The sequence below is a fragment of the Musca vetustissima genome, unplaced genomic scaffold (assembly GCF_032173495.1).
Source record: "Musca vetustissima isolate MV318-11 ecotype Yass unplaced genomic scaffold, APGP_CSIRO_Mvet_v1 utg3678, whole genome shotgun sequence".
Taxonomy (NCBI): domain Eukaryota; kingdom Metazoa; phylum Arthropoda; class Insecta; order Diptera; family Muscidae; genus Musca; species Musca vetustissima.
The window spans coordinates 248,100-275,070 of NW_026878205.1; the positions used below are offsets into that span (position 1 = coordinate 248,100).

The 26,971-nt window shown below is 33.1% G+C and overlaps 1 protein-coding gene across 1 annotated transcript in view; it reads right to left on the minus strand.

Moving 5' to 3' along the window:
• LOC133323016 (disintegrin and metalloproteinase domain-containing protein unc-71) overlaps positions 1 to 26,971 on the minus strand; it is a 172,237-nt gene that overhangs the window by 50,299 nt on the left and 94,967 nt on the right. The window contains exons 5-7 of the mRNA XM_061531973.1: positions 9,969 to 10,042; positions 2,798 to 2,870; positions 872 to 1,018 (exon numbers count right to left, since the gene is read on the minus strand). Of these exons, the coding sequence (XP_061387957.1) occupies positions 872 to 1,018; positions 2,798 to 2,870; positions 9,969 to 10,042 (294 nt within the window). The remainder of the gene's footprint in view (positions 1 to 871; positions 1,019 to 2,797; positions 2,871 to 9,968; positions 10,043 to 26,971) is intronic.

Genomic DNA, 26,971 nt, shown 5'->3' on the forward strand with positions numbered 1-26,971 from the left:
TGCCCATGTTTTTTCCGAACACCGATTAATATTTTATTCCGCCAGGGTTCCATATTTTAGAGATTTATGGCAAAATGTTCGTGGTTGGTGGCAGCAATGAAAATCAATATAAACGTTTGCTGCCATAAATCTAAATTGCTGCTGCTGCCTTAGACTATAGCTGTTGTAGCGTCGAATTGGGTTTGAATGGAGAAATTCAAATAAATGGGCCAAAATTATGAGGGGGGCATATTGTGGAGACGTATGCACATCGAGAAATAAAAACGCAGAAAAAGAAAATAGCAAACGAAGGCAAAGAAGTCATAAGTTCTCCTATTTATACGGGTTTGTTCATTCTGGCAACGTTTAGTTTCCTGCCACATCCCCTCCCCTGATTTTATGTGTTATTCTACTTTTTCTAAAAACGATTTCTATTTGTACTCAAATCCATTCGTACGTTATAATCGAAATATTTGATTGTTTTTTGTGCTCTTCAATGAAGCGACTGGCAGAAAAAAAGGATTGTGGGTGTTGTAATGTATGGTTGACTGAATGACTGGTTGGTTGGAAGGCTTCTGGGGCTAATACACCAACAATTGTATATGGGACAGTTTTGGAATGGATGCTTAACTTTTGCTGTTGTTGTTATTGTTTGTTTCTGAGTTGGAAAAGTATTGTAAGGTGTTGGTTGTAAAAAAGTTTTGAAAGTGTTGAATCGTGAATTTCGTTTGGCACCACATAAATTGTTGTTTACCTCCACCTATTTTAAAAGGCGGAGAAGGCTAATGCGATGATGACAAGAAAAGGGCAAACGTGTATATATTTTGGCTACATATGTATGGATGTATGTGTGTGTCAGCATATGCCATGGTGTTCTTCTTCAATTACTTACCGATAGATCACCTCCATAGAAGGGATGTATCACAAATGTTTCATTGCCTATGTGTATGACTCCGCTGACACCATTGCATGTGTGAAAGGCTGCACTGGCTCCTGGATAATCCTTAACCGTTCCATGGTAATAACAATGCTCAATATCCTAAACGGAGAAAGTGAGAAAAACAATTTAATTCAATAACTCATATCAAATTACAATAATTATGTATTAATTTTGTTGAATTGTGACATTTGAGAAATAATACGAATACGAAGTATGATCATATATTTATTAAAGTTAACTTATTCTGCACCTGTTCTCTTTAGTTGCGAATTTTGAAAATTGGCCAAAAACAATGGCACTGAAGTGTTAACATAGTCTGCCAAATAAAAAAGTTTACTACGTGCCTCTTTTATAGATAAGTGGTTTTAGGCCCACACACTCGTATATAATTCAAACGAAATATTGAAATGATTTGTTGAGTTTATACCCACGAGAAAATATCTGTAAATTCGCCAACAACATTTATTACCCATTGATACTTTGTTGTTGGGCTTTTATTACCGATTTGTGTTTAATGTTGAACTTAAATAACAGTTATGCCGGTATGGATAAAATTAATTAGCTGTGTGTCGCCGATATATAATTTGTCTTTAGGAAATGTATATAGATATTACACTGTCAGAAAATCTAAGCAATATTATTTCGAAAAGGACTTTAAAAACAAATCTACAAAGCATTATATCCATAACATTGTGAATCAGCGACGTAGCCAGAGGAGGGGCCCGCTATGGAATTTTTTCACAGTAAATTTATGTTTGCAACATCGAATTTATTCATTTTGTACTAGCGGCCCCCATGAATTGAAATCCTGTATACCGATCTGTTGTGAATGAAGAATACTGAATACTTACTGATATCTAATTTATAATTTTTATATTGTAAGGGTATCTTCGAATATAGCAATATATTTCTTTGTCCACCTGTTATGTCAAACCATTTGAGTTGTAATTTGACAGAAGTCGGGTAGGAGTCATAGTCATTGCAATTTTGTGGCATTCGGAAATATACAGAATCATTTACAAGAAATCGTTCGATTATATATTAGGTTTGGGGAAAAAGATATCCCTTACTTTTATATGAGCTATTTGGACCAAATATGCACCGTTTTCTTGTATGAATTGTTGCCATTTTAAAAGAAATCTTCATAATGTCCTGCTCTCTATTTGCAAAAAACTCTAAAAAAAGAAATTTTACAATGCAGGAAAAATATGATAATCGCTTGGTGCCAAGTCCGGACTGTATGGTGGATGCATTAAACTTCCCAACCAGCGAGACACTGTAGATGTGTGTGGCCTAGCGTTGTCCTGGTGGAACACAACACCTCTCCTGTAGGCCAATTCTGGCCGTTTCTGGTCATTTGATATCTTTAAACGGTCTAGTTGTTAACAGTACAGACAGAATTTAGCGTTTGACCATATGGAAGAAACATACATGGACATAATAAATAATCCTCTTACAGTCCCACCAAATGCATAGCAGAACCATCCTGGCCGTTAGTCCTGGTTTAAGAAATGGGTCTACCTCAATCCGTTTGACCAAGACTTTGCAGTTAATTGGTGTGGCACCAAAATCCAGCTTTGTGTAAATGTTTTGAAACAGTTTTATGGTAGATTTTTAGCTCCTGGGCGATGTTACGACTGCTAACATGCCTGTCAATTTCGATAATTTCTCCGATTTTATCGACATTTTCGATGAAAAAAATAATGCAGTTTCCCCTAACTATATAAGAAATATGTATAAAAGTAAAGTTATATAAATAAATCTTTACTAATGTCTTGGTATATCCTCAAAAGCAACTATGGTTTTATCTGGTTTCGCAATTCTATAGTTTTACTAAAAATATTTTTAAAATAACATTACATTTACGTGAATACTTACATGACGATTGCCATCTACTAAATAACCGCTAGAGTGATAGTGTTTCTGTATTAAATTCGGCGATAAAAGTTGTCTGCAAGTAGAAGAAAGAAAAGAGAATAAACAATTACTTTAATTACTTAATGATTATTCCAAGCTATAAAAAATACATATTCAGGTTCTAACCACCAAAATGCAACCCTACCCCCAAAAACGTGACCACACAGCTTCACATAAAAATACCACCCGTACTGTGGGAAGAAAATTATGTTATCACTATGTTAATTATTTCTGAACGTTGTTAATATAAATAGGCCAGAAACAAATGACCGTCAGTAGTGTTTGCCTTTGTTTTTCTTCTTCTCTGTTGTTGTTGCTGCTGTGATGTTTGGTCGTTAAATTATGTTGCATTGCACGTACTTATAAAAGCGTTAAATATTTATTGAAGCTAATAAATAATTTTGCATTTAAGTGATTTCTTCTCCCCCCTATCCAATAGCTTCAATCCAACTCAGCTTTAGTACTCGCCCTGGCCCCCTCCCCATTCAGTGGCATGCGTTATTTTGCAGCCACCCAAACCATTTGGTTTTTGTCCCATTCATTCATTTATTTGTTGTATTTTTATTTACTGGGCGATTGTGCCAGTGTGTGTGATTGTGCGTGTTATTGTATGCGTGTGATTCTCTGTGTTTAACAACAATTGTTCTCAATTCTATTTTGTATTATTATACGGAGGGAAAAATTTAATTAAACATGTACTTCTCGTCGTACATTCTGCACGAGTGCGAGTAGAGAAAACATTTGGACGGACGCCATTAACTGGATATACGGCAGAGTATTACCGGGGTCCACCAATGATATGGCCTGCAGATAAATTTTGTGCCACACAGTGGAGTCCAATTGAGTTGAGTGTGAAAGAGAAATGGGCAGCCATCGCTTACCGAGTCCATTGTTACACGGGAGTATGTAAATGGTTGAGTCCATTGTTGGTCGGTTAAATAGATTTTATTTATTTGTTGCTGTTGTTGTTGCTATTGCTACGCTTTAAGAATTTATTTGCTTGTGCAGCATTTGTTGTATGTGAATATGTGTGTATAAGTGCTGGCTTGGTTGTTCGGTCCAATAAAATCGAGTATTTAGTGAAAATGATTATGGTGGGAACAAAATAATCTGTGCCGCACACAGACATACTAACATACGTAAATAGACACATATGTGTTTGCAGCCCCTGTCGTTGGTGTTGTTGTGGATGTTGTATTATTGTGGGTCACTGGACTGCATTATGATCAACTACAACAATTTAAAATATTAATGTCGATTTAAGAACAACAGTCCATGAACTAATTTCAATCTCATTCTATTGTGGCCGTGTTAACAAATGATAGTGTATATGTATGTGTGTGTGTGTATGTGTGTGTGTGCATGTGTGTTCTTGTTTCTGTGACAGACTGTGAGATTTCGTTTTGGTATTATATTGGCCTGGTTTGTATTGGTTGTTGAGTTAATTAAAATTGTCTTCTGACCGCATTGATGCTGAAAAGGTCGACTGCAATCAAGTCACGAAACCATGCAATCACAATCACAATACCTGTGTCTTCGATGTGCATCAACTTGAATGGATCTTAAAAATGCTATTTATGTGCAACATTATGTGATTGCATTTGCTATGAAAATTGGCTGTATCCAGGGCATATTAGCTACATAGCATGTCGCCATGTCACAGTGTCCGGAAGTGAATGTTAAACATTTAATGCATTTTTTACATAAATATATATCTAAGCTTGGCCGTTTTTAAAATATCATTAATACAAAAAATAAAAAAAAAATGATTTCGAAAGGAATTAAAAAGTAAAAAAAATAATTCTGGATATATTCTATAGTCAGAAGGACCTGTTAACAAAGTAAACCTAAATGAGACCTGCTACAATATTAGGAATTTCAAAATTGTAGAATTCTGAGGTAAAGTTAATATTACGTCAAACATGAACAATTCATAAAACTGACAATTGAGGCACATAAAACTGACTATTGTGATTTAGAAATAACTGAAAAATATATTTTTGCTATTTTATTAAAGCGTGAAGGTAGTTCCAAGTTAAGAATTTTGCAAATTTAAAAATATTTACAGGTTTAAAATATAATTATCATGTATGTAATCCATATTTTCCATATCTGTATATAGTAATCGAAATTCTCCGCATTTTTTAAAAATATTACTAATAAATTGGAAATCTATTTATAGACTAGAATACAAATCTTTATTTATTTATTTCGAATACATAACAAAAAAAAAACCTTTCCAAAAACGAAAATATTTGAAATGGCATAGAAAAAAATAAATAAATATACAACATTTAATGTTGAACACAACGACGTACATACATGCAATATTGCATTTAGATGAGAGTGTCATGTCTGTGAGTGGTAGATTGAATTTGATCCTTATTGATTGTAATGGTCTGAGTCTTTTTTTTATGATTATGTCTAGATTCTACTACAATGTACGTACAAATGCAACTGGCCTGTGCGAGAGTATAGTATACTTTTCAGGGCTATTGCATGTCTCCAAACATATACAAGTTTAGTGTGTATGTCTGCTGTATATGTTATGTCTATTAAAGAAACACACATACAAACACTGTCAGGATTTGGAAGTACGTGCGTTTTTGTTCATTTACAATTCACTCCACTATCCGTATGACAATCCATTCGCTACATATACACATTTATATCCTCATGTGGACTTGCATGTGTGTATGAATCTATAAATAAATGTAGTTTCCTTCCTATATTTTGTAGGCTACCAATCGAGGGAGAAAAAAAAAACATTATGGGTCAATATTAGAATGGCTCTATTCAATTGTTTATTTAAAATGAAATTTATGCATGGATTTTTGGCAATGTAAATATTTGAGAAACTAAATGCTTACCACCAGCACACACATATATACACATGTATACAAACATATTAAATACCACTCAAAATAAATGCCACAAGCAATTATGTGTGAAAATTTTGAGATATTTTTGTATGGAATTCTATGCAGTTAAATAAGTAAAAATATATAAACCCTGGATATGTGAAAAAATGTGCACCCATCTAGACCTTTGATCTAAATCAGTAAAAATTGCTTTGGAAATGTTTTGACAACGGATTGATATTTTTTACGTTTTTTTCGTGTGACTGGCTGAAATGGCTCCCCATAACTCATGAAGGGAGCAATCATTTTGTCCAAAATCTAACCTCTCTTCCAAACTCAGAATTCGTATTGATCAATTCTTCTTGTGCCTCCCATACAAAAACTGTAATTTGGATATATTTTTTTTCATTTCCTTTATACAGTCAAAATCGTTTAAAACGACACCATTTATAACGAAGTCAAAAGTCCCGAGGAATGTTCTATCCTTTATGTGATATCGTTTATAACGACATATCGCTTATAACAACCAATTTCATCGACTCCTTGACAATCGTTATAAGCGATTTTGACTGTACTATGTTTTGATTTTTGTAATTTTTAAAAAATGTGAGGTATAAGAAAAGAGTTCGCAGATTCTGAAAAATCGATCTCAAAATCCTTATAAGTCAACAGTCGATAAGATTTTTTATTAATTTTAATATACCGTTACAATCGGATTATAGAGTTTTAACAATTTCTCCCTAATACACACTTCACTACTTCACAAAAATAAGCAATGTGCGGTCATTGCTTCTCAATTCAACAACTTGAGAGTTTTTATTCAACTTATTTTATTTTAACTTAATTAGTGGTGTTTTTGGCCGAACGCATAATACATTATTTAATGCGTAAGCTGACACCACTTAAATTAGATTTATGTCTTAAAAAAATTAAAATGAAGAAGATGTCTTTTTTGGTCCTCAGACATTGGTGGCTCTGTTATTATGAAGGCACATTCTATCCAATTTATTTTTTCCTTGATTTTTTTTTTGTAATTTTATTAACGCAATTTTAATTTTTATTGTTTATATGTTTGACATAGGCCTTAATGTGTAACCTTGTAACATTGCCTTTATTGTTATGGTTGCCCTGTACATTAACTACGATGAGAGGTCAGAAATCTTTGGCATTTTAAGTGTTTTAGGCATTGTTTGTAATTTGCACTTTCATTTGTTGTTGTTTTATTTTTCCTTGGACGATCTTTTTATGGGCCGACAACAGGGAATTGCCGACAGATATACATGACACAAACACCCCAAATCTTATCATTATATTGCAAAGGGGCAAATCAACTCAGAGATGATGCAGGTTTGACCACCCCCTCCCGACCCAAAATTGACAATGAAAACGAAACGAAAAACACACACAAAAAACGATAAAGAAAATAACGAATACAAATAAGAACGCAACAACACAATAAAATATTTCACAAGTAAAAATAAAAAAAATCCAATTCAATGCCCATGTCCCTTTGCGTGTGTGTGTGCTACAAACGGAAGGATGTTGTGGCAAAGGCCTTTGAGTAAGGAAACAGTCAGTAAAAAAACGTAAAACATTTTCGAATATAATCAAACCATAGTTGCTCCCAAAGTAACAAACCAAATAACGAAAACAGTTTGGGCAATAAAACACAATATGAAGAATGAAATCAAATTAAGCTGTTTTATCTGTTAAGACTTCAAATGCAAAACAACATCAATAAACAGAAAGCCCAGAAAAGTAAAATAACAAACAAGTGATGAATGAAAAAAAAACAAGAAAACGAACACACCCACGGCAACAACAATCGAATGGATGAATGAATGAAAGAAGGAAAGTATTAATACATCATCCAAGTCTGTTAAATATTGGAGCAAATGCAAAAACGTAGTCGTATTCAATCATTGAGATTTTCTTTCCTTTCTTTGATAGTTTCCTGTGAGCTTTACATCTCAATTTTATTAAGAAAGAAGGCAAATGAAAACTATGTTTATCCTTTGTAGCTGTCAATTTTGCGTTGGTTTTTTCCAATCATTCTAATGGTTGCAAAATGTTGGATGGTCTTTTCGGAATGCTGCAAATTGTAGGGTTAACACATGGGATTAAGATTTATGTATGACTTCGGTTGGAATTTGAAAATTAAAACATTTTACGATAAAAAAGAAAAATTTGCATTTATTTCGAAGAGATTTAATTTCATTCAACGAAATTCAGCAGTCAATTAAGGCGGCAAGAATGATAGGGGTAAAATGTGTCGAAGTTATGCTTTTCGTTTTAAACAAATTGGAATATTTACATTTAAATAATACTTTGATTTCTGATGTCAAGAAATTATTTCACGAATGAAGACCAATGGAGGGAGGCAGGCGATGCCGACTGATCAAGAGATATCGAGTTTTATTTGCATTAAAGGGCGTCAATAAAATGTCTGACGCCGTAAACCTAAATTTGTGAAAGAGCAGATTTGCCGACAGTATGAGAATTATTATGCTTATCAACCAAATAGGTGTATATTCTGATTCCACACAGTAACAAAAGGAGATATATGAAAAAAATACTTAGTATAGTTGATTTTTAGTTCAATGAATCATTCCTGATCGGAATAAAATTCTGTATCGATTTTGCCATGTCCGACACGATTGCGATCGCAATATTTAAGATTGCGACTCAAAATTACCCATATAATTTGTCCAAATTTAGGTATGCTTACGGTTTTACCGAAATTGATATAATTGCGTAATCATGGAGGACATAATACTTATTCGCAAACATTTTCCAATATCCATATTAACCTCATAAAAAATATTCCTGTTCCTGTATGTTTAAATTGGGTCTAAAGGTCTTGAACTATTTTCGGTATAGTGAACATTTTTGTTGAATTCTCATTTCGTCCTGGCAGACAATTTAAATGTCCGGAAAGAATATATAGGCTTTCCAATACAAGTTTCGAAATATCTTCAAATTTCACGATGGAAAGTTTAATTCAATCTCAGATATCACAAATATTTTCATTTAAATAGGGAGCCATATACAACCATAAGTGGAAAATAAAAAAATATATATATATATAAATTATATTACCATAAATATTGAATAGGAATAACTAGCGAACTGTTGGTAATTTCTTTCAATTTTGATCTGGGTTTTGTTTTTCAACTGCCTGTGACTGATGTTTCTCTCATACAATGTAAACGTTAACGTTGAATTGCAGCATGTGACCTTTAATTGCCACTCATGGCAGCAGGTCGAATAAAAAAAAAAATACTTTTTCCGGCTGTCATTGTATATTTTGGTCATGGTAAATAGAAAAACAACCCAAGTAAATTGTTTACTTAGCCATTCTGTGTCAGTTGGACGCAGTCACTGGGTTGTCACACTTTTTGCTCTGACCTCGCCTAGATAAGCAAATCTTGCTGTGATGCTTTTATTACATTTAATTTGTTTTTCTTTTTTTTGTTTTGCTCTACCTCTGTCTACGTTGCTTCCTCTCCATGATATGGTTAAGTGGGAAATGCAAGTTTTTGTTTTCTTTTTTGTTGCCTTTAGGGAGGGATTAGATTTCGGCAACAATGTCCAGAAAGTTTTGTCAACACGTTTTAGGGTATGCCCAAAGGAATGTTTACCAAAAACTTTAGTTTTTCATATTAAATCTGATTATTAATGACATTAAAGGTGCAGAAATATAAACCAAAATTAACAATGATGACCATGAGGAAAAAAACCAAAAAACAAAGAATTTTAGAAATTATAACGTTGGGCTAATAAAATGGGTATTTTGAGAAGATGAGACAATAAATAATATATTTTAGTGACGGTGGATGTTATTTCATGGCGAACCACCTTGAAGTAGTACAATTAAAAAATATACGAGTGTTCAATGGCTGATTTATTTTTTTTTTTTTTGCAATTTCCCATCACATTCATCCCGTCATAGGCCAATCCTATATCAATTACAACAACACGTTTTAGTTTATGTATATTTTATACTAAAATATGTATTTTATAGACAGCTCCGCCCTATTTTGTATCGATTTTTGTAATGTTTTTAAATTTTTTTATAAAGTCTCATGTCTTGCTTCCAGAAAACCTACGTCGTATGAGTAATTGTAAATAAATGATTATGTATGCAACACCATGAATGCCACATACCATAATCACTAAATCCTCCATCCCCCAGTCACAATTTATTTTACGTTGCGTACACACGTTCGCAACACCTAATGAAATATCACATTCTTATGGCAAATACTTACGAATTTAATTCCAGATCTAAACGAAACTTATGATTAAAAGCCTTAATTAACAATGAGGTTCGATGAAAGTGTTTCTGCAAAGAGAGAAGAGAAGAATAAAGCTTGAAATTAATAAACAGAATTAATGGAAGACATTTAATACTCGAGTAAATAAATGAGAATTTTATTAAGTGTAAATAAGTAGAAAGCATCTGTTTTGTATGCCAGACAATAATTAACGTAAAGCAGTATGAGAGGGATAATGTCAAAGTCGCATTTTTTTCTGTTTCTACTTCTTTGTCTTTTCACTTGATTGAGGAGAGCAATGACACACACACGTAACAACGCACAAGTGTTTTCAGACATCTTCGGTTTGATTAACAAATTGAATAATTTATTTATTAATTTGCAAAGTGAATAGTCGTAGTCTATACTAATATAAAGCAATTATTTAACAATAGATCAATGGTAATTAATTATTTTAAAAGAGTATTTTCATTTACAAAGTATACTTAAGATATTCTACGTAATTTATTTTTTTAAATTTTATTATTTCCGAACAACGTACATACTTCATAGTTAACTTGACATAACATTAATAGAACTATGCAAGACATGAAGCAATTCCGAATCAGTACAAAATGGAAGCTCCTTGGAGAATTTATCTCCAAAAAGGATCCTTTAAATGTCTCATAAAATATTATATTGAGAGATATTCATTGTGTTCCAATTGGTGTTTGACTAATATTTTCTTCAGCATTGATTTATATTTGAATCGATTATAAACAAAGATATTTGTGTTGGATTTCCAAACTTTATGATCAAAAATTAAAAAAAGTATAATTTCAACAATCGTAAATATAAAACTGCACTTACATTGGAACCTTTTACCGGGTTAACCTACTTTATGAGGATTTATTTGACATATATACAATGGAATTGGCAATTTAAACCCACAGGGTTAACGAAATCCGGTACAATGTAAACGTTCTTTAAATGAAAAAAATGCATCATTATTTTAAAGCCAAATTAAAGACACCAGTTTACACATTTGAATTCTGTATTTGTTTTACTTGCTTTTACAGTGTCCGCGGGGAATCGCATTGGTGGCAAGAGATTCATGAATATTTACATTTCAATTGGAATATTTTAAATAATTTCAATATTGATATTGTTTTTATTTTTATTTTGTAAATATATTTGCTTTGCCATTATTTTTGTCAGCGCTGCTGTTTTAGCTACTGCCGCAGCTAAAGTAGGTTGCTGGTTTGCGTCGACAACTGGTTGACTGTTTATTTGTGTGAAAGAAGTAATGTAAACCATTCATTTCATTTGAGTAATTGAAATTTAATTGATAAACAGAATGAAAGCTTTGGAAAACCGCTTTCCATTAAAATGTTTCACTTGAGAGCACTCAAATCGACAATGCCGGCAAATAAAAAGAAACAAGAAATGAGTTCGTAGTCATTCCCAACCACATGCACACACACACACACCACCCGCCCACAAACGAGTCAACTATAAATAAGGCCGTGGCTAAAAGAGAAGTGAAAATAAATAGCAAAAATGTGCCGTGAGAGATCCAGAGGTGTATACACGTAGCCATCACCTCCCCGCTATCCTTGCCCTTTTAAACTGTTGAAGATTTTGCCACAGTTAAACAAGGCAAGTAAACAATTTTCAATGTATGAATTTAAATTGAAATACAACCGAAGCAACAGCATCTGAAACGAAATGCTGCCTACCGCACTCATTACGGCTGCATCCATACCTTGCGAATTGAGTGGCAAATATATTTTCGAATACTGTGTATAAATAAATTATGGTTGTTATCGTTATGCTCACAGTTGTTGTTCGTTGCTGTTGTTGTTGTTACAGATGATATGCCGAATCCTACCTAACCTGGCGATGGTCGAAAAATTCTTGTCATTGCTCGGCAACGACAATGAAGAAGAAAGCCTACAATTGTTTTCCTCAACATGCTCATTAAACAAATTAAAATGTTGACTGTTCTCATTTTGTTACATTTTTTTGCTGATTTCTCTTTTATACACATCCGTTACCACCACATTAACGTTCATCTTTGTGCACGTACATGCTCACACATATATTGTTATGTTTTTGTGTACAGATTCTGGATTCCATTGTATATGCGTGGGTAGGTGTTACAATGGATGCACATATTATAACATAAATGTTTACAATTATACAAAAGCCCTTGAAAATATTTCTGATTCTATATGTAAAGCAATTTGACAGTACCAAAAGTTTCGGGGTATACATTGTTTAAGAAAATGGAATGACAATTCAGATATGAAATTCAACGAATAAATATTTAATTATCGACAATTCAACTCTTTTTAGGCGGTATATGTTACTGAAGTCCCCTAGTAATATTATTTTTAATAGTGATTGGTATCGTATAGATTTTTAAAATTTTAAAGACATTCCACTATATTTATCATCGCGGCGGACAGTATATTCAGAATATATTTACGACAGTAATAAAGAAACGAATGCCAGATGGCTCGGATAATACATGTGTAATTAAATATTATTATTTGTCGATTTGACAATCTATCCAAAATCTTTGTGTAATAGTCGCCTCTACTAGTTCCTATTTTTTTTTTAAGATAATCCCTTAAAAGTAATAACACAATTTTAAATACCAACAACATATAATCAAGTGCAATACAATAGGAGTGAAATAATAAAGCAATGTCTTCTTCCTTTGTCAGATATCGAGGCAAAAAAAATCAGATTTATTACTCTTGATCAGCATTAAACAATTTATCGATTTTTTGGGATCTCCATGGGTACCTTTTTGCGATAACTCACTTACTTTTTTATATATGCAACAAACACCATCTATGCATTGGATCGGGGACTTTTCAATGGATGTGATGTCTTTTTTCAGAAACCAGAAAAAACTCCAGAAACTGGTATCTGGTATAACATGCCAACGATTGCCTCATTTAAATATCATATCATTACAAAATAATGGAAAATCACTCCCAGTTGCATAATCGAGCTACGCCAATGCCGCTCAGGCAATATTTTATACTTAATTACAAAATAACATCAACAACCATTTTTGCTTGAGAAATATCATCGTTTCCACACAATTAAGTGTGTACTTCACTTCATTATAAAAGAAAAACTCATCGTCGTGTTTAATAGGCCATCATCATCATCGTCGTCGTCGTCGTGTACACTGAACCATTTCAGCCAGCGTAGACACATAATGTACTAAACATTTATGGTAATGACCTACACTTGGAAAAGGGACTTGTCCCCTACTTCTCTGCTCTAAAAGAATACAAAATACAAAGAAGACTTTTATGTTCGACTTCGACTATCACTGCCAGAGCAAGTCATAGGTGTTTGTGTTTGTCTTTCTTTTTTTTGTCTCCCTCTATTCGATTATGTGTATATATGAATCCCTTATGACCTCTTTGCATATTGAAATGACTTACCAAAAATAAAGCTACATTTTTGCAGTTTCTCATTACATTAACGTTCTAGATGTTCGTTCAGTCGCTCGCTGCAAGATTCATGCTCAACGAATGACATAAATTTGAATAAGGTCACATCATTTGGATTTGTTAATGATAATAGTTGTCATTAGTATTCATTTGAAATTGATAAATGTCACAAGTTTTTTTTCCTTTTCTTTTGTTCTTGCAGAAGAATATAATTTCTCCTTTGCCTTTTCTTGTTGCAAGGGGTGGGAGGGACAATGATGAAATGAATTAAAAAAAATACTCCAAGTAATTTATGTACAAATTCCTAAGAATTTATGGGACATTTGAACCAAAAGGCCATGGCTAATAGATGAATCTGCATTCATAAATCTCACACAAGGGGCAGTCTGAGACATTATCCAAGACGATTTAAAGATTGAAGCTATTTTATGGCCAACGATTACCACAAATAAATATTGAAATTTTATGAAAATTTTTCTTGAATATTAAAAAGATATCGTTTTCCATTCTCCGGGTTTTGTGGCTTTCGACAGGGGTGAATGTGTGTGTGTGTCCATGTTTGTGTGTCTATTTTAATGGAATACTAAGCACTTTGGGTACTACATCATCAGGCCACACTAATGGAATAACCGCAGAAATGGAATCGTTCGTTGCGGACTATGGTGGTTAGTTTGCCATTGTCCTTCTTCATTGTTCTAGCAATCAGTGGTTGGCTGGCTGGCTGGCTGGCTAGATGGCTGTTCTATACTTGCCACAATAGCTGAAACATGAGTTTTATAGCTTGAGGCATTGCTTATAAATTGTTTGTTGCCGGTCTAAGCTTAGTTGTAGTCGTTTGCTTTTTAATACATGTCCTAGTTGAATTAGTGGCAATACACCAAAAGGAATTATTTAAAAATTTTCATAAAAACTAATGTTATGGTTTTTGGTTTATTTGCAGCACCGCCGTCGTTCTGTGTTCTGATAATTTTTTATGGTGGCCCTCAAGTGATAATTGGTTAGAATGAATGTTAAAACTTCCCAACTGCAGTATATAAATATATTTGGGATGTTTGGCGGGCTGGCTTGTAGGATGGTTTGTTCGCTGGTTTGCCATGTGAATATTCAGGCTGTAGCTTGAATATTGGATGAAACAGGATGATTGTTGACAATGTGCCAGAAAATGTCGCAACTTTAGAAGATTGTTAGCAAAACAATTGTTTTCTTGGCTTGGTGATAGGAAGGAAAATATGTATATGCATTGCTGCGGGTTAAATAGAAATCTAAGGTGAAAGACCATCAATATGAAATAGAACAGTGGTCGATCAAAGGTAAAGAATTTCATATATTATAAAAACAAATAAAAAATGTATCTGAAGAAACAACATTAGTTTGGAATATGATAACTAGATTTTTTTGGTTTTGATGGGACAATATTGTTTAGTTATGGTAGGGAGCATTTCTAGGTAGCGAAAAAATTACCTCACATGAATCAGCGTTCAAAAGGGGTCGAATATCAATGGACATCTGAATATTGTCAGATATCTATTTTCGTTAATTTGTTATTTTATTTAATATTGTAGAAAAAAATATTTTTGTGAAATTTATAATATCCCGATTGCATCGTTTATTATTTTCGTGGACAAGTTTCAATTGTTGAAGCTTTAAACATTTTCCTTTTAATTTACAATTTTGTAATTAATATTGAATACTCATTAAATGTCATGGACACAAAATTAATTTTATTAAACCATATCACAAAAAAAAAAAAAAAAACGCTCATATTCTCTCCACTGTGTCGTCGTGTAGTGATGACAAGAATGCAACAGAAATACAAGCCTAGACACAATGAAACAATCCCCAGTCATACAACTCACAATTCCATGCAATGCTGCACAATTACAAGTGGTATCCGGCTACAATGGAAATGCAACTGATATAGTCGAATCAGTGAGGGAAAAACTGAAACGGAACGAAGGAGCCTAACCCCAAGGACTTAAAAAAAAAACAACAACAACGACATAATCAACAATGGCAATGCCTTGCTAGCATTTGGGGAGTTGGGCTGGCATCCAATAACACACCAACATGGTGTTCAGGCATTCAGAAAGATGCCGACAGCACTTGAAAGTATGCAAAATATTTGAGTTTTTCATTTGCAATGCAGTGAGTCCTGAGTTGAGACCGTTCTCCATGCTGTCGTTATTGTTGTTGTTGCTGCAGTTGGTTTTATGTATTTCGGTACTTTTGGATACGCACCAATAGCTGTTCTTGTTTTGCATTGTCTGTCTCTCTGTGTGTGTGTGTATCTCTCTCTGTTCTTCGCGCTGTATAGCCCCAGAAACAATGATATTTGGCTTTGATCTTGTGAAAACATTTGATTCGATACATGGATGGTTCTCTTGCCCCGCCGCAGCTTGTACACACAAAAAACAATAATGCAACATTTGTAACCCTCCGCTATGCAGATATTCTTCTATGTGAAATAGAATATCACATTGAATTTGTGCTGTTGTTGTTGTTAAAAGTTATAGCTATGGCAACGTGGAGGCTATGTAACACCTATGAATGATTGTGTTCCTGGTCGAACCAATGCGTCACAGAGCCTGAAGTAATTGCGGTGACACGTTTACAAAGTAAATGTACTATACCGGACACGGGTTAAATTTGGGTGTAAAAAAAGACACACAAATGTTTAGCTATTAAATCAAACTCTTTGAAATGTTGTGTTGGATTTCAATCGTACCAATGATTACCCTTAAAAGCTTGTTTTTATTATTATACACTTCAGTTTAAATATTCTGATAGTATTATTAACATTATTGGAAACAATCCTGAATCTATATCTAGCTGAACAAGAAGATAACACACGTGCTGCTTTTTTGCTTGATTAGGCATTATTTGCTTTTAATTAGGTATAGCGTCCGTTTATTAAATTTAGGATTGTGATATAACTTTACACTCTTAAATACATGATTTACACGAGTTTGTAGATCTTATACACTGAACAAAGAAAATTGTGCAGTTATTATATATTCTGAGAATGAAATATTTTATTACGAACAATGTTTCCCCTCATAATTTTATTCTTTTATTATTACGAAAAAAAAATTATTACTTTCCTATTGTTCTATATATAGACATTGCAAATTTGGTTCATGCTCACAAATCATGATTTATTCACTACACAACTCAGGTACCCAATAGTTGCCATCACGGAGTTATTAATCAGATTTCGATGTAGTGTTCGGGGGAATATACCCCCCAATGGTGACTAAAAGAACAAACTATAAGCCCACATAGATATTTCATTCACTGGGCAGCTGTGATACGTTTTTAAATGGACTTTCATTTGAAATTCTTCGCTAGACTCAAATTATGCCATGACGACCGTGTGCTGTTGCAGCCCATCACGACATAAATCAACACAGCTCTTATATAATATTTGCCTCTATGTCCATGGCGGTGTCGCATGTGCCTATGGGAAAGGATGCTAGAAGAAACACACAGAAAAACTGGACAAACTTAATACGATAATATCGGCAAACCATTATATTAATGTGGCCGTTTATATGGCTATGGCATAACACCTGAAGCATCACGGCCGAACGTGAAAGGAATTTCGATAAAAATCCAATCCAATCACATGGAGTGTACCGAGAGTCAAGCGAACAGGAAAAATATAAATTTCGACAAACACACTAACACACACACACATTTATATACAAACAACGACAAAAACAGCAGCAACAACATTGTTGTTATGTCCAAATGTTTGTTTGATGCAACATGCTGGGCTCCGAGAGGCAAATCATAAAAAATGTAAGCACCCCCCATCAAGAACTGTTGATTATGTCTACTAAAATTAAAATGCTTGTCCTAGCTGGACGGAGTACAACACAGAAGTGATTATTCCAATGGATGACATTATTTGATACCATGAATGTCTATGTGGGCGGAAAAAGGTGGGTAGATAGGTAGGTGTTCATGTTAATATCTCCATGGCTACTTGAATTTTTGGCAAGGCACAGCTCACGTAGCGAATATTATCTTTTGTTTTCATGCAGCTACAATTAAACGGATTATGTATTATTTGTGATATGGCGATGTCTGGCATAGATTCATGGAAATCATCCCATAATAAAAGTTATAATAATAATTGTGAATTCACCGTAAAAATATAATAAATTAATGTTGGACTTTATGAACACTTTATCCTTCATGCTTCGCGTCTCTGATTTAAAATTATAAATAATTTTGTAAGTTATGAACATAGGTATACTTTAAAAAAAATGATATACAAATAGCTTAATGTAGTTATTTGAAATTAAAAATTAAATGGTATTATCTACGAAAGATAATCAATATGGAATCAGTTAGCAGATCTATCATGGAGAGATAAAACAATTCAAACGTTTAAAATGGTGCTTGAGTTATTATGTGAATCTGTCTTTACTCTGATGGAACTATTTAAGATCAATTTGTATTCATATTAACATAATATTATAGAATATTTAATTAAAGTGTACTACCGGAAATCTATTATTAATAAAAATGTATATCATCTATAAATATTACTGTAAAGTCTGGACTAGTATTAGAAAATGCCAAACAATACCGATAGTAGCTGAAAACGTGCAAATATGGGTGGGCGAAATTATAGCTTTACTTTATTCCGAAACTGCACTGGTTTTCAAAATTTAAGGGTATCTCTACAGAGTCAAAGATCCAATTTAACATTAAAATAATGTTAAATATATTATTATATTTTTTTTTCACTTGGACTTCACTCTTTGATCGAAGTATTTTTTCGCTACATTTGTTGATACAACTGGCCCTGCCACTTTCAATTGCTACCGAATATTGCATCACAATGCGATCAGACAAAATTATTTCAAATCTTATATGAAATACAACTATAATAAATAATAAGCTTCGGTATTGGCCCCATTTAAGTCTACTTTTACACGAACAATACTAAATCGTTTGCATCTTAATATTAATTTCCAATATCCAAAGAAATTTCCTTAAACAGAATTCTATCGATGCCAGTGAATGGGATGATAACCATCATATGTGGGAAGCCAACGAACATGTTTGTTGTGTATGGTGCGGGGGTCATTCGCTCATTCATTTTGTACTTTGCATTCATTGTAAATGCATCCTGATAGTTTATGGACTTGTGTGATACGATGCCAAATTCGAACGGATTTGCATAAAGCTCTGAACTTTCATTGGTCTAAATAATTCAATTGTCGTTTTTAATTTTCAATTTAAGAGATTATGCATGACCTCAACAAAAGCTCAGGCTAAGGCTCATCTGAGCAAATGCATATGCGAACACAAATATCTAAATGTTTATCCATGGACATGCAACCTTTTCGACCCAGTCACCAACCACACCACCCCCCAGTTCTTGTTTGGCACACAACAGCACTGCCAGACATATTTGCAACTTCAAACTTTGTTCTGAGGTTGAGGCTGATGGCTGTGTGTGTGTGTGTGAATGTATTTGTTGGGGTGGTGTTGAGAGTGTAAAATGTTCATTTTAGGCATATTGCCAAAAAATGTTTTACAAACTAAAAACAATAGTTTTCCGGTTGTATTTGCTGTTGTTGTTGTTGTCGTCTTGCTTTCTTCTTCATAATCTTGGCTACCACAATGGAAATGTTTGTGTCCAACTGAGAAATATGTCATGTAAATGTTTCATGTTTCAAGCTAGTTTCTTTTTCTCAGGTATTAAGCTAAAGCCTCTCACTCTGTTTGCGTTTTGTTCTACGTTTTGCTTATAAAGCCTAACAGTTGGATAATTACTGGTATATGATATTGTTCTTGTATTTTTGCTGGTTTGTGTGTGTGTGCATGTATACCCACACACACACACTACTATTTATGACAGATAATAAGTGAAGAGGCATTTCATGTGTTCATACACATGCACTCTCGTATGTGGACAAAGGCATTTGACTCAAACAGATTATGAAAGAAATGCTATCCTTTTTTGGTTTCGAAAATTGCTATCCTCGTTGTATACTCAATTCACTTTGAATGTCTTTGGGCTATTAAATTCCAAAAAGTGCATCCATTAATATCTGTAGTCAAAGGCATTTATGATATCTTTTCTCACAAAGTGTTGCATGCAATTATTTTTTTTGTGTTTCGTTTCATTGAAATGTCTATGTCTTGGGTCACTTCAATCGAAAAAAAACGGAATAAAATGCTTGAAAATATTATTGTGGGTGTGTGTGTTCATGAGTGAGTTCCGTAATTATTTATGATTATTTTAATAGTATATTGTTAATTGATGCTCAAGTATAATTTCTGAGTTTATAATTCTACTATTTCAATTGTGGGTCTGGTCTTAAATCCGGTTATGGTGACTCAATTCCATATAATGCTATATTCAAAATAATAAATGTATTTAAGACCAAATTGTGAAATTATTGATAACAACTATTGTTTATCGAAGTATTTCATTCGAATAAATCTGTCAATATATGACAAATACTCAGGATTTTCACTGCCGTAAAAAAATAAAAATAAAAAATGTTTAGGAACTAAAAGATTTTTAATTTATTTCAAATAATATTTGTGCTATTAAATTTAAAATAAGTCTATGGACATAGCTGATGGGTGCATTGCATTTGGTTCCGTTAGTTGTTTATACTATCATTATTAACATTTTTAATAATTTTTATTTTAAACATTTCCAACGATATTGAAAATCATAATCTAAAAGTATGTTGTAATACCGCTATTGTTGATTTGGCTATGTTATAGCCGAGCAGAGCCGAGCTATCAGTAGCATATTTATGCCAACATTTGCCTTTTGTTTTCACACATTCATTAGCGTAATGGAGTTTTTCAATTTAATTAAGTACCAACAACAACAACAAAAATAGCAGCAGTAGGAGCTACTACAACACCAACAACTGTACACCATTGAATTGTTGCTGTTATTTTTTCTGAACCAAATTAGGACATGTTGAAAGCCAAGAGAAATAAGAAGAAAGATCGAAATGAAATGTTGCCATGACTAAAAATGGTTTTAAGGCTGATTGTGAATTGGGGCGGGTTCGATGTTACTTTATACACTTTTTGAACTTATGTAAAATTACTAATTAAAATGAAATTCATATTTTGTACGTCGGTATGTAATTTTGTTCATGGCAAGTGGCAAACATTTAAGGGAATCATTGTTGCCATGACAATACATAACAATTAAGGCAAAAATTGTCCAATTTCAGTCCCTGGATTTTCCCAAGGAATCGATTTCGACATTGTGCAAACCATTTGAAAGCAACAACCAAAAGTTGTCGGTTATGGTGGCATGGCGTGTGCCACATGTGTGGTGTGAAACCAGTTTTTTTATGTTAACACAAGTGTGTGTGTGTATGTGTGCATGTACATTTTACCACAAAACTATGTTGTAGAAAATATATTAAATTAAAATTTAATTTCACAAATCCCTTACAAACAACCACCAACAACAAGGCATTCCCCAAACAAAATCATGGCATATGTTAATGTTGTCACAGAACTTACATATATTAGGGTGGAACGAGAATTAATGTGGGTTAATCGATGAATTTTGGAGTTATCTTGGAATTATTGTGGTACAAACTATTTTAAATTTAAACCTTTTCCCCGATTAAGATCGATGCCATATCCCGTATTTTAATTTTAAGCGACCTACGTGCATAATAATTTCAAAATTGTCTTTATGAAAACATATTTACTGCTATCATTACAACCTAATAAATTGCATCCCTCTCCAAAAAATCCGAATGGGGAAATATAACTTGGTAACTAGAAAACTAAAAGGGAGAAAAATAGTTTTGTTTTATGAAATTTCATTGCGTGTTTCCATGAAAACTCCAACGATTATAAGCAGAGACATAAGACATAATTTATACAACGGCATAACTAACGACACTGTAAACATTTACGTCAACTACAGTTACAACGGAACTGAAAGAAAGGGGGAGGAGGTCCATGAGCGAAACGCCAAATGGCGACAAACATAAAAAAATCAAGTTGACGAAAGTAACAAACCGAAATTCTTCATAATCGCAATCACATACATATAAAAATACATACACACATACAATGTGTGAATGTTGCTGTTGTTGTACACACAGAAAAAATTATAAGGGACCCCATTTAAAATTTACTTTGAACCTAACCGCAAATTCTCATTTGAATCTGGGCATCAGCGACGACAAAAAAGAGATGAGAGACAGCAAACTGAAAGTACTAGGATTTCGTGGTTTGGTTGACAGATTCAAAAAAAACCAAAAAAAAAGAAGAAACTTACATAGACTCAAACAAATAACCCTGCAACCACTTTCAAACACACAGACACACACATGCATACTAAAGCTTCTTAAAAGCTTTAGTAATCCCAGAGTATTTCCTGATTGATCGAGATTAGCTGTATTACAGGAATACATGACACATAGACATAACTCAAATATTTCCTCCCACACACACACACACACACAGCCAATGAAACATATGTAACATGGATATGAGTATGTGCATTTGTAGTTGTTAGCAAATGATGTTGTTGGTGGTTTTTGCAGTTCCTTTTTTTACATATCCACAATCTACTGTATTCAAAATGTATTTGTATATTTGTGTATGTTTACATGTCATAAGCATAACCATGTTCATTTTTGCTTTAACAAATATCTATTTTTTGTTGATGCTCTTCCATAGCATCAAACGAACGAACAAGCATAAGGTGTCATATGGATATGTTTTTGGAGTGGAATTCTTCATCATCATCAGCATCATCGCCGTCACCATAGCCCGAGATTCGTTTTCACATAAACACTATTTTTCCACATACATATAAGTTTGTGTGGATGTATTTATGTAAATGTGTGAACGTAAGCCCGATGCTGGGTGAACGGATATTAAAATGAAGCATTGTCGGAAACGGATGTATAAACAAAAATTGCTGAATTGAAAGTTACTTACAGCCATATTGTGCTGAGCGCGTTCCCTTTTACCAAAGCATCCTGTTTCAATATTCGATCCTTAATCGTTTATTTGTTGCAATATTTGCATTAAATACTATCACATACAGACAACAGATACAAATAAAAGCATATACACACACATTCTTACACACATTCTGCTGTACAATCACATACCACACGCTGTTGAGATTTCGATGAAGAAATCAAAGAAATGAAATGGAAAAAAACCCTCATTCAACACTTTTTTTTTTGCAATATATGAAGAATTTTTATAAAAAATGAAATATGTAAATGTACACTTATGTGGGAAATAATAGCAGTGTCATTTCAAAACTAACTGAATTTGCCAATAACTGGCTAATAGATTTATATCTTAGGATATAATGCTTCTTATAGTACGGATTTCGTTAAGCCAATGGGTTTAAATTGTCAATTCCATTGCTTGCATCCCCATAAAGTAGGTTAACCCGGTAAAAAGTTCCAATGTAAATGCCGTCTTACACAAGGAACAAATAACAAAAATTGTAAATAAGTTTAAAGAAAAAATTGCATTTTTTTATTTAAAAAAAGGGCAATTGGAATTTTTGCAATATATTTCGTTCTAATTATACTTAAAAATCTGTCTATATACAATTTTAAAAGTTCCGAGTGGCCACGCCTCACACTGCTATTACTTTGCCCGGTACTGTTGTTGTTAATATTTTTTATTGTGAAAATATGAGGGTATTTCTGGCATTGTTAAGAAAACAAACTAGGGTCTAAAATTATTAATCGGCAGTGATAAAAGTATTTATATACCGTGGAGGGTTTTCAAAACGAATGTGCGTCGGATAAGTGCATATGTGTTAACCGTACATGGTTTTAAATCTAAAAATAATACATTTTGTTCTCTATTTATTGTTATCATTTTGAACTATTTATGTGCTTAATACGATTTAGATGAAAGGATCAATGAAATAAATTTTATTTTTCAAATTTTTACACATATGACTCAATTGCTGCAAGACCGTCATAAATAAAAAAAATGATTTTGCAGAAAATGTGTTTTAATTTTTCAGTTTGCACACACCTTATAAGAAAGAGAGAGAGAGAGGAACAGCTTCTCAACATGAAATATGATATAGCGAACAATTCTGCATTATTAACTTAAAAACCAGAATTTTTTATTTATGACGGTCCTGCAGCAAATGAGCGATAAGTGTTCCCTCATTTAATTTACAATATACCCTATGTTGTTTTAATGTTCTGTTATTGTTAGTAAATTTATGAGAAAAATGCCAAAGGCAAGGGATTAAATACTTAAATACATCGCATATTTGTCCAGGAATACTTGAAACACGTTTCTTATTGTCTTGAACAAGTGTCTGTTATCGAACTAAGAATAATATTAAAAAAAATAAACAAAATAAAACGTGACTTCAAACTTGAAATATTTGATATTTACTCGTCTCAATAGTCTCGAATTGTAACAGTGTTGCCTTTAGCTTGCCCTGGAACACAATCAATAAATGTACTCTATTACATCTTTACATGAAAATGTAAAATTATTGTCAGTTTAACAAGCTGTTGCCATTTTCAATTTCCTTGTCGACAATGAGAAACCTTGAATTTATGTAAATCTGTTGTGGCAATATGTGCGTAAGTAAGTGAGTGTGTGTGTGTGTGAGTAGAGCAAATTTATTATATTTGATTTCCTATTCAATACTAATCATGATAATGACGACAATAATGCTTCCAAACCAATCTAAGACAAATTTAAAATAAAATTTACAATTTTACAATAGGCTTAGGTGTGTATATGTGGTTTTTAGATAACCAACAACTTGGGTATGTGGATATGTTATGTGGCAAGGCAAGGAAACTTTTGGCAACATTATTCAAATATTATTAAGAAAAAATATTTGCCATTGTAAAAATAACATTGTATTGGGGAAAATGGCAATGGCAATATAACATTGTTTTATTGGAAAGAAGCATTGAAATCCCCAGGTAACAAATATATTATTCTTATTAAATGTTACAAAGGAGATGGGTAATTTGCTATTACATAATATTGTCATTGATGTATGTATGTCATTATGTTACCACAACAAATACAATCGTATTACAAATAATCAATAAAATGAACAATGAAAATTTATGTATAAAAGAGAATGCTTCTATCATAAAATGTCTACTTTGGTGAGTTTGAAGGTTTTTCAAAATTTAATATTGGAAAGCGTTGAAGACAACAGAGTCAAGAGCTCTCCCGAAGAACAAAATGTACTTCACCAAGAGAAGATGTTAAGAGGAACCATATACGATACGGCATACACAGCAGCAGATCATTCACGGACAAAATCATCGGAACAAAAATGCGCAACATAACCATCCTAGACTAGGACGAATAGAAAAACACTATCACATTGAGAAGAAGACAATATTTTGTGTGATGAGAAGAAGACAATATTTTGTGTTCCATAACTTTTTCAATTGAGTCAAATTTGTTTATATTATATGCAAATATTAAAAATTGCTTGGTGTTTACCCATTAAAACCTGAATTTCAGTCACAGCTAAATAAATAAAATCTCGAGCTCAATTTGAATAGGGGTTATATGAAAATGTGGACCGATATGCCAAATTTTCAATTCTAAATATCCTAAAAAACACAATCGCAATACCGATTAACCGAAATGGCAAAATCTTCATCTTGTTATTGTAGTATTCAATCCTATAAAATATGAAGACACGTACAAACTCCTTCATCTCCAAATCACAAAGCTTATTTTGGCTTAAACATCTAAAGCAATTATATTCCATGGTGAGTTATATTTCGTGTGGTTGGAGCCAAAACCACGTGGAAAATTGTGGTAATACCGTAGTGCAGGTGTCATCGTTCGGGATCTCATAATGATGATAAATATGTTGGTAAAATTTTAATGTTGTTTGAAATTCATTTGAATTTCAGCTAAACAATTTTATAATCAAGGAGACACAAATTGTATATTCATGGAAATGTGTGTGTGCGTGTGTGGTTGTGTGTTCACACAACACCACATACCACAAAAGTTAGAAACTTGATTAATTGCTTGAAGAGTATTTTTAGAAATTCAACCCTTAAGAATAAAAAATCACCTTGACTTGCAATTTGAAAAAGAAAAAAAAACAAAAAAGCTTTACATTTTTGTTAACCGAAATAAAGAAAGATCTCGTCTTTGTCTTCGTGTGGTGTGGGAAGGTAGCTGATGCTACACCACTATCGTAGATATCAACGTGTAGGCAGAATGTCGTTTGGGTACATAACTTAATTTCCGGAATACCTAAATTAAAACAAATCTACTGGGATTTAATGTGGGTTAGGTATGTACATCATCGTCATCTGATGTATCCTTACTGGATACATCTTAAGATGTAGTTTTTTATACCTTTTTTTTTGGTTTCAATATGGGAATGACCCTTTGGTCCAACATACATATGTTGTTTGTAGACACAACTACAGTCACTGGTCAATATGTTATTTAAAAATTTTGAAAAAATTGTATTTAGCTTTTTAGCAACAAAACTGCCAAATACAGTGAGTATTATTTTCAAAATTGAAAATATGGAAACGGCACTTTAAGAAGAATGTGTAATATTATTGAAAACTATAACAAATCGATGATTTATAGAACTATTTATCATACCCTTCGTGGGAATTCGAACGGGGTCACTGTGTCAGCACAATTCTAGACATACCTAATTTACAATACCGGACACTGTATGACACTGCAATATACATATGTAGTAGTGCCTTACATGAGGAGGATTTGATTAGTTGTAGAACACCACTATACCTGTATATTTTATTATCTCGGGTCGGGATGACATTGTTTATTTATACACTGGTATGTATATACCCTAAACAACAACAATAACAGCAGCATTCCCTTATTTTGGTCATATATTGTGCCATTTCATTTTGGGTTAAATGTAGAAAATTGCATGGTCCGACAGTCTGACCCATGTTGTTTGTCATGGCGTTTTCAGTTTTTGTAGTTGTTGCAGCTGCCACAAACCCCATTATTTTGTGGGTGTGTTTCTGAAAATTCCATTTTGGTTTTATGTTAAGTGTAGCCAGCAAATATGGTACTTAATTTTGTATGCGCTTCAGATGTGGTTTGTTAAGTTAGCCCGAGGATATGTTTGTCATTCACTCAGACCCCAATAAGTTTCTTCAGAGTAGTCTATGGTATGACCAACTGGACAAACTATCAGCACTCTTTCTATAATATTTGAAAATTCTTGAATCTCTGCCATGAGGAATGTTGAAAAATATTTTCTAAGTTTACATAATTGCTGTCGAAGAGTACTAATGAAAGCAACTGGAATTAGGGTTGCCAAACATGAAATAAAAAAACATCCAAAGAGTGGTGGAAGTTAATAGGATTAACTTCCATCCAAAGTTATTTCCCGCGGATTAATGTTTCTAAATCAAATCAAATTTTTTGTCGATTGAAAATCATATTCGGCATTTTGGATTGGATAAGGCGTCCTTGCGTATAAGGGTAATGCGGACGTTGAACAAACCCAGACACGTGCATGTTACTAGATAT